This window comes from Equus przewalskii, chromosome 4 (genome assembly GCF_037783145.1).
Source record: "Equus przewalskii isolate Varuska chromosome 4, EquPr2, whole genome shotgun sequence".
Lineage (NCBI taxonomy): Eukaryota > Metazoa > Chordata > Mammalia > Perissodactyla > Equidae > Equus > Equus przewalskii.
This window is the reverse complement of record NC_091834.1, coordinates 96,174,973-96,191,184: the sequence shown is the minus strand read 5'-3', so window position 1 is coordinate 96,191,184 and position 16,212 is coordinate 96,174,973. Positions and strand designations below refer to the sequence as shown.

General features: G+C 40.5%; 2 protein-coding genes across 2 annotated transcripts in view; both read right to left on the bottom strand.

Moving 5' to 3' along the window:
* Positions 1-6,023: 6,023 nt before the first annotated feature.
* LOC103566236 (taste receptor type 2 member 134-like) lies at positions 6,024-6,980 on the bottom strand. Its single transcript, XM_008542564.1, has one exon. It carries the CDS (start codon positions 6,978-6,980, stop codon positions 6,024-6,026), a length of 957 nt encoding a protein of 318 aa, XP_008540786.1.
* A 1,608-nt stretch (positions 6,981-8,588) lies between these two features.
* Positions 8,589-16,212, bottom strand: part of LOC103562814 (taste receptor type 2 member 143-like) — a 57,419-nt gene continuing 49,795 nt past the window's right edge. Inside the window, exon 4 of the transcript XR_011539295.1 lies at positions 8,589-9,734. The gene's annotated coding sequence lies outside the window, so the exon portion shown is untranslated. The remainder of the gene's footprint in view (positions 9,735-16,212) is intronic.

Sequence of the window (16,212 nt, the reverse complement as noted above, 5' to 3'; positions counted from 1 at the left end):
ATTCCCCAATAGATATGTCTTACAGAGGTCTCATGTCCCATTCATAACTGCCTCCAAAGAGGCCACAGTTGGACAGTGATGTCAGCTGTTTTCAGTCCTTCTATAAGCAACAGCAATCAAAATATTAGCTGTTTCACACAAGAGTTCTGCCATGTTTCTTTTCTCTAAATGTGTCCCTTTCCTGGCAAGTCCTTTTCTATAGCACAGTTGTCAATATATTTTTTAGAGTGATACCTAATTCTTCTAAGTGATGCTAGTGTCAAACAAGTAATAGCAGAAGGTCAGACTCCAAGTGGACGATTCTGAAGAAACCCACTTGTACTTCCTTCATTTTGGTTCTCTACAGTAGCAAAGGAATTTTTTGGTTTCACTTCATTAGTTTCTTTTTATTTTATGTTTTCTTATTACCTTCAAAAATGCATTGGGTCATCTTAGAGATGTGATAGCATACATTTAATTTGGCAGAATCTCTAAACCTTGGTGTCCATTTCCCCCTGGATTTTTGAGTGACCTACAGTGTGTGAATGACTTCACATTCTTCCATGGTTTCATCAGGTCACTGATGGTCTGTGCCACAGAAAGGTGGAGGAGGAAGGAAATAACAATGTTTTTAATCTGCACAGATATATTAGGTTAAATCATGCAAAAATTTAATAATGATTTCACACACAAATAAGTGCTAAATATTTTTCTCATGCTACAAACCTCTTCTTACTCATATAATCAGGTAAATAATTTTGGATAAAACAATGGATCTACTAGCAACAGAGTATAAAATAGAATTTTAACCATCTGAAAATAAATTTGGAGTCTCCAGCATTCTCAATTATCAAAATGTGTAAGCACAGTTAAATAATGTTTAATATTCAGGTAAATTTACACATTTTCATATCAAATTTAAAAATATCATTTTAAAGTTACGTTTAAGATTATAAGCTTAGCCGGGCATGAAGTGCATAGTCCAATTGTATCCCAATGCAAAAATCTTTAGAACCATTCTTTTCTCTGTCTTGCACTGTTTGCACAATTGGAAGCAATAAAATTAATCTCTTAAGGAATAAATCAAGGCTCCTTCCATAATGCTGTAAACTTCACTTGAATGTCTAACATCTACTGGAGAGATAAATCATATTCAGCTTCTAAATCAGTGGTTGACAAACCATGCCTTCCAGGAGGTTCTCATAGTAGGGAAGGAGCAAAAGGAGCACTGAGAACGTAGAACCACAGGCCTTCACCCTTTCTTGAAAAGAGCAGATCTGTTTACCTACTTTATAGACTGAGCATCTGGATAATATAGGACTAAACCACACAAAAAAATTTGAAACTGATGTCCTGGACCAAAAGTCATCAAGACAGAAAAGGATTGAATCAATGCATCTTCTTTGCTCCCTTCCCAAAAGTCTTCTAAGTTGACTGTAAAGGAATTTTTAGAAATAATTTTCAAGGCTCCAATCCACAATAACAAGGAGAAGGAGAAAACAAAAAAACATTTTGGAAACTGGAAAGTAGATGAAAGAGTGGTCAAAACATAGCAGATCTGAGAAAACTGAATCCTATACAAACAGAAGGCAAGTCAAGAACTAACCTGACTTTTACTCAGAATTTGCAATACCAGGTACTCCTGGAAAAAAATAGGTAAAAATTAGTTATAAGTCAGTTTAAGATTCAGATTTTGAGAGCACTTCTCCCCTTTGCATAAATGGGCAAACACTCCTGCTCACTCTAGGAAAAACTGGAGGTGTATTCTCTGGAGAGGATAAAACAGGATTCCTAAGCTGAGTTGTGTGTCAACTACATTTGAGGCAGGAAAAGTATACTGAAAATAGGAAAATTGAGTGAACAAATGATTTTCCCTCACTTTGCTTCCAGAACACTGGCACCCAGGCCTTCACCCTCTAGGCAGGGGAGGAGTATAGTTTTTTCCAAGAATCGGAACATTCCAAGAAGAAGATCTAAATATGCCGATATTTGAGATGCCTCAAATAATTGACACAGCCAATCCCTCTACAGTGAAGCCTGTGTTCAACAAGCTCTATTCACGAGTTCAGAGTTTTCAGTAAGCCTCTCTGTCCCTTACTCAACAAGAGCAGACAACAGGGAGTTTGGGACATCTGAGGAAAGATGAAGATAAGACCAAAACACAGAAAAAAATAGCTACTTGGAGGAAAAAACATTGCAAGGAGAGGAAACTTTTCATTAAAAAAAAGCATCAATATTCTCAGACAGTTAAGAGAATATAACAAAGCCATACAAAATAACAGGATTTTGTTAAAGAATACTTAAATTTTTAAAAGAGAAGTTCTTGGGAATTAAAAACATGGCATCTGAAATTAAACACTCAGCAGAAGAGTTGGAGGGTGAAATTTATGAAATGTCTCAGAAAGTAGAGAAAAAAACAGTGGGTGAAAAACAAGAGAATGCCAATCCCAGGTATGCAATATCCTAGTAATAGAGATTCTAAAAATAAAAATAATAATAATAAATGGAGGGCAGATAATTATTAACAAAATATGGAGAAAAATTCCCAGAACTAAAGGAAAAGGGTTTTCATATTAAAAGGGCCCTCCAAATACCTGACCCACTATCATAAAATTTTAGATTACTGAGCATAAAGAGATGATCCTACAAGCCTCTAGAGAGGGAAGCGGGAGGCGAGGATACCAAATTCAAAATATTAAAAATTAAAGTGGTCTCAGACTTTTTAAAGATAATTTTGGAAGCCAGAAGGCAATGAAAGCACTATCTCTAACATAGAATTCTCTATCTGGATATTCAAGGGCAAGGACAAAATTAAGACTTTCCAGAAAAGGCAAGCACAAAAAAGTTTACTTTCTATGTACTCTTTCTCTAGGAACTATACCTCCAGAGCTATAGACTGTATCATGATAAAGGAAGACACAGGGTACAGACAATGCAGATCCACAATGAAAGAAAGGCAAAGGATCGCCAGGACCATTGTAAAAGCCGATCTCAGGGTGAATGGTGGGACACTGAGCATGGGGACAAGTCCAGATTGTAGCAGGACAAGAGGCTCCAGGAAGGACTTTCTCACGCAGATAAAATCTTAGAATACCTGATGACTCCAAAATTGCTGAGAAAGACTTAGACCATTGATGAAGAGTTTGAGAACAATACCAAACAAAACAAGACACTTATTAATGCAACAGAAAACAACAATTTGTGCAGGAAAGAAAATGTTATGGTTTAATACATGGTTCCATCATGAATAGCATTTACATTTTCATTATGAGAAAACTTGTTTCTCTACTCACAACACTTCTGACACCAAATGTATGTGGAGTTTTCTCACACTGCGCAGTTCTCCAACTCTCTAGTCAACAACTGGGGGTCCTACAATTCAATTCTGACCCTCACTACTCGAAGTCAGTCCAGATTCATAGGTTAAGGGCTCAGTCCCACAAGACTGCCCCCACTTCAGATGGCAGTGGCAAGTCTCAGGTTGCCACCTGTACTCCTGACTCACTAGCTATATATTGACTGTTCCCACACTCCCTCCTTAGATTTAATAATTGGCTAAAGGGTTCACAGAACTCAGGAAAACAATTTACTTACATTTGCTAGTATATTATGAAGGATTCAGATGAACAACCAGATCAGGAGTTTCATAGGGTGAGCTCTGGAAGAGTTCTGATCACAGGAGCTTCTGTCTCTGTGGAATTGGGGTGTCCCACCCTCCCACCATGTGGATGTGTCACCAACTCAAAAGCTCTCTGAACCCCTTGTTTAGCATTTATATGGAGGCTCCATTATGTAGATATTATTGATGAAATCACAGGCCACTCATGACTAACTCAGTCTCCAGTCCCTGACCTCTCTTCAGAGGTTGGTGGTTGGGCTGAAATACGCACCTTCTCTTCATGCCTACTCTTTCTGGTAAACCACTCACTATCCTGAAGCTAGAACCCCCAACCACCAGTCATCTCATTAGCATACAAAAAATCATTCCCATCACCAGACATTCCAAGAGTCTTATAAGTTCTTGTGTCAGGAACTGGGGTCAAAGACCATATATTAGAGCAAAAGATTCTCCCAGCACACTTATCACACAAGAAATTACAAGGGCTTTCGGAGTCATCTCATTTAGAGCTTTAATCATCTTCTTCAGAGTGAAAAACTTCTCACCCTGTTAGCTCATCTCTGCTCCTCTCTCTCTCTTTCCTTTTGCCATTGCCCAAGCTCCTGCTAGCATTGTAACGTAATGCTTTGGGGCTTCAGCTTCCCATGACTGTTGCACTACTTACAATAAATGCAGGTGTTTATATGAAAATTCTATACAACCTCTATTCTCTCCTGTTATTTTTACACTGATTTTGACATGGTCAAACATATGAAACTGTAGGGGAACAGAATTTGCTACCCCAAAATCTGTCTCTTTGGCTTGATTATATTTAAGAACAAAAGACTCAGGAAGAAACGTTGAGCCTGCCCCAACTGCCTAAGAATTTAAGGGAGAAGGCATGTTTCAGGAAAGAGCTAATACCATAGATAACTATAGCATAATATGAACTAGCTGTGGTAGACAGGGAGGAATCTGGCAAGGCCCATTTGATCAAAGCCCTGTCCAGGTCTCATTGTCTCTGCAAGACATAGGAAATATTTGTTTACCAAACATCTATTTTTCCATCTCCATGTGAATAGCCTTCCCCCTCTTGGAAATCCCAAACCACTACCCCCAACCTGCTCCTTTGTCTTTAGCTGACAAGGGTATGTAAGGTGGTGGCCTCAGCCATTTTGGTCAGTTACTCAGTTTTCCTGGGATTTTCCCGCATATATATGTTGCTAAATTTGTTTAATTTTCTCCTCTTATTATGTCTTAATTGAATTCTCAGACCAGCTGGAAGAGTAGAGGAAATTTCTTTCTCGCCTACAAATCTCCTTTAACCATGTCTGCTGCTTTCCCCAATCTCTTCTAGTCTCTTGGTCTCCATACTCTTTTATGGTGAACCCCATCATAAAAAAAAAAATTATAAATATGCACCCCAATGTATGCATGTTATTTTCTTTAATTAACAGCATGTACTACCTTACTAATACATTATGTGCATCATAAAACATACACCAATAAATAGGAACTAAAAAGATATGATAAAAATAAATGGAAATTGAAGTTGCCACACTTTCTTCATATATCAAATGGATCATTTTGCCCACACTCTGGAATGGAAACAGTCCAATTTGGAGATTACCATCCTAAGCATTGGCCTTCAGGGTGCAATCCAGGCTCAGTGGACAGGAGGAGAAGACTTATCAAATTTAAGAACTATAGAAAGTTTTCTCTGTTCTCCTTCTCTTTCTTCTGTTGGCCCAAACCTTAGAAGCATTTCAACATTAGACAATTCCTTTTAATTCAAGATGTAACAAATGCACAATATCATGGACAAGACCTATAGGGACACAAAACTCATACCAACTCTCAGCCTTACATGAGATCAAACTGAAAAAGTCCCATGAGTGGATTTGACCTTAAGCAGGGCAGAAAAGCAGGGAATGACAAAGATTGGCAAAGAAAGGAAAAAACCAAGTTCCAGGTAGGCCTATTAACCACAGGCTGGAGGGAGGAACATGCAGGGAGATGGAAATAAGCTCTATTGGGCTGAAGTAGAGAGACTGAGCTGAAAGCAGAGTGAGAATGAGGAGCCAGTTGATGTCACAAAGTGGATGGTGTGGGGCAATCTATGCTACCATTAAAAACTAACACTTGAGGTTGACCACAGAAGAAACTGACAACCATTACCAGTCTCTGTAAAGGGAGTACAGACCACAGTGGTGCTTAGAGAATATAATTAGAGTCACTCATATAGAGGGTGATAGGGGCCTGTGAGGAAATGAGGCCGCCATCTTAGTCAAGGTAGTTTAGAGCCCAGATTAGGCACTAGGAGCAGTGCAATGAAGGGTAGGTGCAGAGATGGATAGAAAAAGAATAATGGGGCATGGAAGGAGTGGGAAAGGAAGGACATTAAAAGAGATAAGGTCAGCACCCAAACCTGGTGCATTCTTGCCACTCATGGGCTTGTCCATTGATACTGGTTATTGATACTGATAACTTGAGATGAAGCATCTTTTGTCAAGGGCTTTCCAAAGATTGTCTTCAGGGCCTTTCTCAGCTTGGGGCTGCTTAGCACCAGGATGCTGGAATGCAGACAAATGCCTGCATAGGTCACCACTTCCCAGGCCCAGTGCCACTGATGCTGCAGGGCTGTGATTTGCATAGAAACAATAATCAGGGACAGGAAATATGATGTGTAGAACACAAAGAAGAAGGAAAGTGACTTCAGGGCCGTGATGTGAACCTGGGTGCTGGGATCATGTGGGCTGGGTCTGTGGGCCCTCATCTGCTGCAGGTGCTGGTGCAGTGAGAACATGAGCAAGAGGGTGGACACCAGGAACAGGAGAAAAGGAAGCAACAACACAAGTAGCTCTTGACTCAGAAAAAAGTGCCGAAAGAAGGGGCTTATTCTATCAGCCAAAGTGTGGTTTCCAGGGGAACTCTGGGAGGTACTCCTCAGCACAGCGATGCTATTCCCAGTAGCTGATGAGATGACTGTCACACCAGATATGATCAGGGAGCCCAGCAGAAGCCTGGGCACTGACCGAGAAATCCTCCACTTCAGCCAGAGGAAGGTGGGATGAGAGAAGGTTGAGATCTTCACACAGTAGAAGACAGCAAGCCAGGCAGTCAGCCAGAAATTGAGAGTGTTGATAAAGTCCCAGGGGATGCTGAAATAGTAAATTTTGGAAGAAAACTTAAAGAAGCCCAGGAAGCTGTTCAGGAGGGCCAGCCCATGCAGGCAGAACCGGGACGCAGCCAGGCAGGCCACAATCACATCCCCCGAGGGGGGTGTGCAGCCTTGTACCCACTCCCTGCCCAGTACAGCAACAATGAAGCCATTCTGCAACATTGCAATCAACGTCTCCAGGGAAAAAGTGGCCATGAAGATCAACATGAGTGAAGAGGGCATCTTCTCCAGGGAAGTTCTGCTGAGAATCAGTTCCTACTTTGAAGTTCTGAGACACATCCACAAGGAAAAACAGCCTCTGTGGCCAAGCCACCCTTTTGAGATCAGAGATGCAGGAAATATGGATTCATGCAAAAGCCTAGCTACCAGCATAGAACCCTAATCTCCTAGGATTTGAAAACAGGATTCCTGTGATCTCCGTTGCCATGCAAATCACTCCCAGCTCAATGACACTTTGTCTCTATTTGCATTACCTTTATTTGCCTGTTCTTTTCAGAGCCAGATTCAGTGAAATTTTAACAAAATAGAGGCTCCAGGAGTGATTGAAATGCCCGTATTTTGCACTTTATTTCTTACTGTACTATTTCTTTACTACTTTCCCTTTAAAATGACCATATCCAGGGGCCAGCCCACAGCTGAGTGGTTAAGTTCACACGGCCCAGTGTTTCACAGGTTTGGATCCTGGGCATGGACCTAGCACCACTCATCAAGCCATGCTGAGGTGGTGTCCCACATAGCAGAAGTAGAAGAACCTACAACTAGACTATACAACTATCTACTGGAGGCTTTAGGGAGAAGATGAAAAAAAGATAAGATTGGCAATAGATGTTAGCTCAGGGTCAATCATTAAAAAAAATAAAATAAAATAAAATCCCCTTCTCCTTGCTTTCCACCTTTAACAACAAACTTTCCCTGACCTTTCATGACCTGGGTTAATATTCTATTCAAATAATATAATGCATACTATTTTGAGACCCACCTCCTGAATGGGTGGAGTAAAACGTCATTCATATGCACAAGTCTTGGAAGAACTAAGAACAGGCTTCATTAACTCCTCCACTGACCTCTCATGCTCCTCAGAATTTCCCTGGCAGTCTCCATATTGGAGTTCAAGGAGTCTCCAGTTAAAATATGAATTTTGCTGACATATTAACATCAAAACTGTTAGTGATTAACACCTTAGCTTCAATGTGCATGGCAAACCAAAATTAATCCTTTCCTAAGAAGGCTCTGAAGAGATGAAAAAGAGTAGAGAAGTCACAATAAGGAGAAGGGAAAGACAGAGAAAGGAAACTGGGAGATCAGATCCAGAACAGACCTCACAGTAGGAGCCAAGGAAGCAAGAGTCAGTGGGATGAAAAGAGGAGCTCAGAACAAAGCTCACAACAAACACACAGGGAGGGACTGCCGTATGCAGGGTGAGCCAGATCCTATAACAATGTTTTATAGGGTAACAACCAACTTTTTAGAACATCTCTCCATTTATAAAATGATTTCACACGTTGCATTTTGCCTCCACCAACAACCACACAATGTGATACTAGTTCAGATCAGCCAATACAGGCTCAGGGAGCCATGAAGATTCAGCTAAGGCAGGTTTAAAAGGTAGGATGACCATGAACATGAAAAAAAAGAAAAGCAAAAGGAGAAAGAGGGAAGAGAAAGAAGGAGGGTAACACAAAGCAGAGATGCAGGTGGAGAAGCAGGAGAGAGAGTCCGCTCTTCAGATGACGAGGATCCTGGAATCACAGTCCTCCCTTATGACCTTTGCCCCCCACATTACATGGTGGCACGTAAGATTCCACAAATGAAAAGTCTGCATGTGAAACATTAGAGAAATCAAAACATATAAACATTTATTGTGGAAACCTCAAGAAAATGAGGTTTGGTGCCTTCATAATATGCCATTTGGTTGAAGAGCTGCTTCATTTCTCTAAAAAGATTATCAAATAGCAGATAATGCAATCTGATCAAGGGTTTGAAACTCAGCTTCAGTGACTTGGTTTAGTTCTCTGAGTGTTTTCCTGTCTCCTTCTTGAAGATGGCAGCAATGAATGGCCTCTGCCTATTTCACATTCTGGCTAGTCTTGAAATCTTTTGGCAACACGCCAGCTTCATGATGTCTTCAAGAAGCTGGTTGAGGCTGTAGCACACATGCTCTGTTGCAGTCACACATAACTGAATATTCTTTTGTACCATAGATGACCTTGATGTGACTTACACAGTCATCACAGCATCACAAGACTGTTCCCCAGCAACACTCTTTCTCAGGAATTTTCTTCTCTATGGTTGACAGGTCTATAAAGTCAATGTTTTCTGCTCTTTCAGTACTCTTCTGTAGGAGGTTGAAAGAGTACCCCTCCTCAGGCACATGCTCATCCGTCTCTCAGTGCTCCAATAGATATGTCGTACAGAGGTCTCATGTCCCATTCATAGTCTGCATCCAAAAGAGGCCATAGGTGGACAGTGATGTCAGCTGTTTTCGGAGTCCTTCCACATGCAACAGCAATCAAAATACTAGCTGTTTCTCACAAGAGTTCCACCATGTTTCTTTTTTCTAAAGGTGTCCCATGCCTGCGAATGAAGCTGATAAATCTTTCTCTAGCACAATTGGCAATATATTTTTTAGGGTGGTGTCTGATTCCTCCATGAAATGATGCTAGTGTCAAACAAGTAACAGCAGAAGGTCAGACTCCAAGTGGATGATTCTGAAGAGACCTACGAGAACTTCCTTCATTTTGGTTCTCTACAGTAGCAAAGGAATTTTTTGGTTTCTGTTCATTAGTTTCTTTTTATTTTATTTTTTCTCATTACCTTCAAAAGTGCATTGAGTCATGTTAGAGATGTGATGACATACATTTTATTTGGCAGAATCTCTAAATCTTAGTGTCCGTTTCCCCCCCGGACCTTTGAGTGACCTAAAGTGTACGAATACTTCCACATTCTTCCATGGTTTCATCAGGTCACTGATGGTCTCTGCCACGGAAAAGTAGAGGAGGAATAAAATAAATTTTTAATAGCTAGACTGCACATATATATTAGGTTAAACCATGCAAAAATTTACTAATGATTTCACACAGAATAAGCTCTAGATACTTTTGTAACTCTACAAATAGCATCTTACTCATATAATCAGGTAAATAATTTTGGATAAAGCAATGCATCTAATAGTAAGAGTGTATAAAATAGAATTATAACTATCTAAAAATAAATTTGGAGTCTCCAGCATCCTCAATTATCAAAATGTGTAAGCATAGTTAAATATTGTTTAATATTCAGGTAAATTTACACACTTTCATATCAAATTTTAAAAATAGCATTTTAAAGTTGTTTTTAAGATTATAACATTAGCCTGCCATGAGGTGCATAGTCCAATTGTATCCCAATGCAAAAATCTTTAGAACCGTTCTTTTCTCTGTCTTGCACTATTTGTGCAGTGGAAACAATAAAGTTAATCTCTTAAGGAATAAATCAATGCTCCTTGCATAAAGCCATAAACTTTCTTGAATGTCTAAAAACATCTACTGGAGAGATAAATCACGTTCGGCTTCTAAATCAGTGGATGACAAACCATGCCATCCAGGAGGTTCTCATAGTAGGGAAGGAACAGAAGGAGAACTGAGAAAGTAGAACCACAGTCCTTCATCCCCTCTTCAAAAGAGCAGATCTATCTATCTACTTTATAGACTGAGCTTCTGCACAAGATTCCAGTTAAAGACAGGACGCCACCATAAAAAACAAAATTGAAACTGCTTTCCCACATCAAAAGTCATCAAGAGGGAAAAGGATTAAATCAATGCATCTTCCTTTATTCCTTTCTCAAAGGTCTTCTAAATTTACTGTAAAGGAAGTCTTAGAAATTATTTTCAAGGCTCCAATCCACGATAACAAAGAGAAAGAGAAAACAAAAGCATTTCGGAAGCTGAAAAGTAGATGAAACAGTGGTCAAAACATAGCAGATCTGAGAAAATTAAATCCTACGCAAACAGAAAGAAAATCAAGAACTAACCTGACTTTTACTCAGGATTTGCAATACCTGGTACCTCTGGAGAAAAATAGGTAAAAATTGGTTATAAGTCAGTTTAAGATTCAGATTTTGAGATCACTTCTTCCCTTTTGAGTAACTGGGCAGACACTCCTGCCCACCCCAGGAAAAACTGGAGGTGTATTCTCTGGAGAGAACAAAACAGGATCCCTAAGCTGTGTGTATCTCAACCACATTTGTGGCAGAAAGAGTATACTGAAAACAGGAAAATTAGGTGAACAAATCTTTTTCCCTCACTTCAGTTCCGGGACACCAGCATGCAAGCCTTCAGCCTCCAAGCAGGAAATGAGTATAGTCTTTGCTAAGAATATAAACTTTCCAAGAGGAAGATCTAAAGACACCAATATCAGAGATGCCTCAAATAATTGGCCAGGCCAATCCCTCTACAGTGAAGCTTGTGATCAACAAGACCCATTCATGAGGTCAGAGTTTCCAATCAGCCTTTGCATCCCTTACTCAACATCAGCAAACAGGGAGTTTGGGACATCTGAGAAAAGATGAAGATAAGACCAAAAGACAGACAAATTAGCTACTTGGAGCAAACAACAATGCAAGGAGAAGAAACCTTTCATTAACAAAAGCATTGATAATTTCAGACAGTTACGAGAGTATAAGAAAGCCATATAGTGTAACACAATGTTGTTAAGGAATACTCAAATTTTTAAAAGAGGAGTTCTTGGGAATTGAAAACATGATATCTGAAATTAAACACTCAGAAGCATTGGAAGATGAAATTTTCATGATCGTTGGACTACTTACCATAATTGGAGGGGTTTATTTGGAAATTCTATGGACCTCTATTCTCTCTTGTTTTCTTTTTTCACTCCTATTTGACAAACACATGAAACTGTAGGGGAACAGAATTTGCTACCCCAAAATCTGTCTCTTTGGCTTGATTATATTTAAGAACAAAAGACTCAGGAAGAAACGTTGAGCCTCCCCCAACTGCCTAAGAATTTAAGGGAGAAGGCATGTTTCAAGAAAGAGCTAATACCATAGATAACTATAGTATAATATGAACTAGCTGTGGTAGACAGGGAGGAATCTGGCAAGGCCCATTTGATCAAAGCCCTGTCCAGGTCTCATTGCCTTTGCAAGACATAGCAAAGATCTGTTTGCCAAACATCTATTTTTCCATCTCCATGTGAATAGTCTTCTTCCTCTTGGAAATCCCAAACCACTACCCTCAACGTGCTCCTTTGTCTTTAGCTGACAAGGGTATGTAAGGTGGTGGCCTCAGCCATTTTGGTCAGTTACTCAGTTTTCCTGGGATGTTCCCACATATATATGTTATTAAATTTGTTTAATTTTCCCCTCTTATTATGTCTCATGTGAATTTAATTCTTAGACCTGCCAGAAAAGCCTAGAAAAGTAGAGGAAATTTCTTTCTCACCTATGAATCTCCTTTAACCATGTCTGCTGATTTCCCCAATCTCTTCTAGTCTCTTGGTCTCCATACTCTTTTATGGTGAACTCCATTGGGAAAAAATATATATAAATATGCATCCCAATGTATGCATATTATTTTCTTTAATTAACAGCATGTACTACCTTACTAATACATTATGTGCATCATAAAACATACACCAACAAATAGGAACTAAAAACATGTGATAAAAATAAATAGAAATTGAAGTTGCCACACTTTCTTCATACATCAAATGGATGATTTTGCCCATACTCTGAGATGGAAACAGTCCAATTTGGAGACTACCATCCTAGGCATTGGCCTTCAGGGTGCATTCCAGGCTCAGTGGACAGGAGGAGAAGACTTATCAAATTTAAGAACTATAGAAAATTTTCTCTGTTCTCCTTCTCTTTCTTCTGTTGGCCAAAACCTAGAAGCATTTCAACATTAGACAATTCCTTTTAATTCAAGATGTAACAAATGCACAAAATCATGGACAAGACCTATAGGGACACAAAACTCATACTGACCCTCAGCCTTCCATGAGATCAAACTGAAAAAGTCCCATGGGTGGAATCTTCCTTAAGCAGGGCAAAAAAGGAGGGAATGGCAATGATTGATCGAGAAAGGACAAAAGGAAGTCCCAGGTAGGCCTATTGACCACAGGCTGGAGGGAGGAACATGCAGGGAGGTGGAAATAAGCTTTATTGGGCTGAAATAGAGAGGCTGAGCTGAGAGCAGAGCAAGAATAAGGAGACCAGTTGATGTCACAAAGTGAATGGTATGGGGCAATCCATGCTACTCTTAAAAAAAAAATTACTTGAGATTGACTACAGAGAAATCTGACAACTGTTACTAGTCTCTGTAAAGGGATTAAAGACCACAATGATGCCTAGAGGATATAATTAGAGTTGCTTACACAAAGGCTGAGAGAGCCTGTGAGGAAATGAGGACAACATCCTAGTCAAGGTAGTTTGGGACACAGATTAGGGACTGGGAGCAATGGAAGGATGCAGGAACAGAGACAAATGGAAAAAGAATTAATGGGTCAGGGAAGGGGTGGGAAAGAAGAGGAAATGAAGAAAGAACAGGGCCCAAACCTTGCAGATTTTTGCCACTCAGGGCTTATCTATTGATACTGATTATTGATATTGATACTTGTGATGAACCATCTTTTGTCCAGGGACTTGCAAAGGATTCTCTTCAGGGCCTTTCTCAGCTTTGGGCTGCTTAGCACCAGGATGCTAGAATGCAGACAGATGCCTGCATAGGTCACCACTTCCCAGGCCCCATGGCTCTGATTCTTCAGTGTTGTGATTTTCATAAAAGCAATAATCAGGGAGAGGAAATATGATGTGTAGAAGACAAGGAAGACAGTAAATGACTTCGGGGCCATGGTGTGAGACTGGGTGCTGGGATCACATGGGCCGGATCTGTGGTCCCTCATTTTCCCCAAGTGCCTGTACAGTGAGAATATGAGCAAGAGGGTGGACACAAGGAACAGGAGAAAGGGAATCAACAACATAAGCACTGTAGGCAAAAAAGAGTAGAGAGAGATGGTCTGTATTCTTTCACATAGGGTGCCGTTTCCATGGGAACTCTGGGAGGCACTCAGCTGCACAAGAATGCTATTCCAAGTGGCTAATGGAATGACTGGCACGATAGATATAATCATGGAGCCCAGCAGCAGCCTGGGCACTGACCGAGAAATCCTCCACTTTAGCCAGAGGAAGACAGGATGAAAGAAGGATGAGATCTTCACACAGTAGAAGGCAGCAAGCTAGGCAGTAAGCCAGAAAGTAAGAGCGTTGATAAAGCCCCAGGAAGTGTTGAAATAGTAAACTTTGGAACAAAAGTTAAAGGAGTCAATGAGATTGTTTAGGAGGGCCATCCCATGCAGGCAGAATAAGGAGGCAGCCAGGCAGGATACCATCATGTCACCTGAAGGCAGTGTGCAGCATCTCACCCACTCCCTGCCCAGTACAGCAACAATGAAGCCATTCTGCAACATTGTAGCCAAGGTCTCCATGAAAAAGATGACCATGAAGATCAACATGGATGAGGAGGGCATCTCCTCCGGGGAAGTTCTGCTCAGACTCAGTTCTTACTCTGAAGTGCTAGGACACATCCACAGGGAAAAACAGCCTCTGTGACCAAGCCACCCTGCTGAGACCAGAGATGCAGGAATATGGATTCATACAAAATCGTAGCTACCAGCATACAACCCTAGTCTCCCAGGATTTGAAAACAGGATTCCTGTGATCTCCTTTGCCATGCAAATCACTCCCAGCTCAATGACACACTGTCTTTATTTGCATAAACGTATTTGCCTGGTCTTTATCAGAGCCAGATGCAGTGAAATTTTAACAAAATAGAGGCTCCAGGGTTGACTGAAAATAACTAAACTTTATACTTTATTTCTAACTGTACTATTTCTTTCCTACTTTAACTTTAAAAATGACCTTATCCTTAATACCAGCACAGTTCTAAAAGAACAGCCTAATTCTAAAGGAGTCAGACTGAAGTCTAAACAGCACAGTTCCAATGGAACAGCCTAATGTTGAAGGAGTTAGGCAAAAGGCTGAAACCACAGTTCCACTAGAACAGCACCATTCCAAAGGAGTTAGGCCAAAGGTTAAACAGCGCAGTTCCAATAGAATAGCCTGATCCAAAGGACTTGGGCCAAAGGCTGAATAGCACAGTTCCAATGAAACTGTCTGATTTGGCATCAGATCTAAGACGGAGCAACAAGTTCCAATGAATGCCTGATTCAGAAGAGTGAGGCTGAAGAGCCAACTGATAATTGCAGAAAAAACAAGGCCTTAACCAGAAAAGGATGAAGCCTTAAAATAGATCCTGAATAAAGGCAAGAGAGCCTTAAAGGCACAAAGGGTGAAAAGTCCAGTAGAAAGACTTACCCTCAAACCCCAGAGTTAGAGAGAAACGGAGTAAGGTCAATGGATTCTTTTGTGGGTACCACATTTGTTTGCTCCCTAGCTTTGGAATCATCAAGAGTCTTCTCTGAATCCCTGGTAGAGCCACCAAAATGTTGACCTTAAACGAATAGACAGCCACCTATTTCTCCAGCAAAAAAAAAAAAAATGGATTTGTTCAGGATCAGCAAAGAACTGCAAATTTGGGGTCTACAACCATGGTGACCACATTCAAGTCTAGCACAACAAGGGGAGGAGAAACTCTTATAAAGAGGAACAGAAGTTGGGAGAACTATTGTAAACAGAGTCCATTGGAGGAGACTGGGAGTTCAAAGTGTAGTAGATTGTCATTGGCTGGATTGGGAGTGTCTCTCATCAACTGAGCTGTTGCTAGGCAGGAAGAGGAAGTCTTTCTCTTTCCTATTGGGCTCTTCTATAGACATTGGGCATGAGAGTCCCCCATTCTGGCCTCCTGACTCCAATTTAAGGAGGTTTCTGTTGATTAGTTTTCACAAGTTTGAAGGTAAGTTTTCTCCTGGATCTCGAGCCCCACTCTTCTTGAGTTTCAACCTCTTCAGCCTTTATTCACAACCTGTCCTTTCTGTTAAAGGGTTTTGTCCTTTTTGCAATTACTCACTTTGTCTTTAGCCTGATTCCTTTTGGAACAGGACTGTTCCTGCTGGACTGTGCTTTTCAACCTTTGGCCTGACTTTTTTAGAACCAGACTGTTCCTATGGGAATGGTGCTATCAGACCTGTGCTGGCCTGTGGTTTAATTCCTCTTAGAACCAGGCTCCTCTTTTGGAGCTGTGCTGGTATTTGGCCTGCACATCTTTAGACATTTTTCTTTTGCTCTAGATTAAGATCTCTGAGAAACAGGATCCCAGTCATCTAAATGTTTAAGGATGCACTTCCCAATTCAGAGACTTTGGCTGATTTTATGTTTAAAAATCATGGTCCCTAATCATGCACCTTCCTGACTAAATGAACCAACTAACCAAAAGTAATTTAGAACACCAATGGCCACAATGGGGAACTTTTGAACTCCTGAAACTTAATTTTATTAAAA

Excerpts from the sequence above, each read along its gene's own strand:
- LOC103566236 (XM_008542564.1), bottom strand. The coding sequence starts at position 6,980 with ATGCCCTCTTCACTCATGTTGATCTTCATGGCCACTTTTTCCCTGGAG.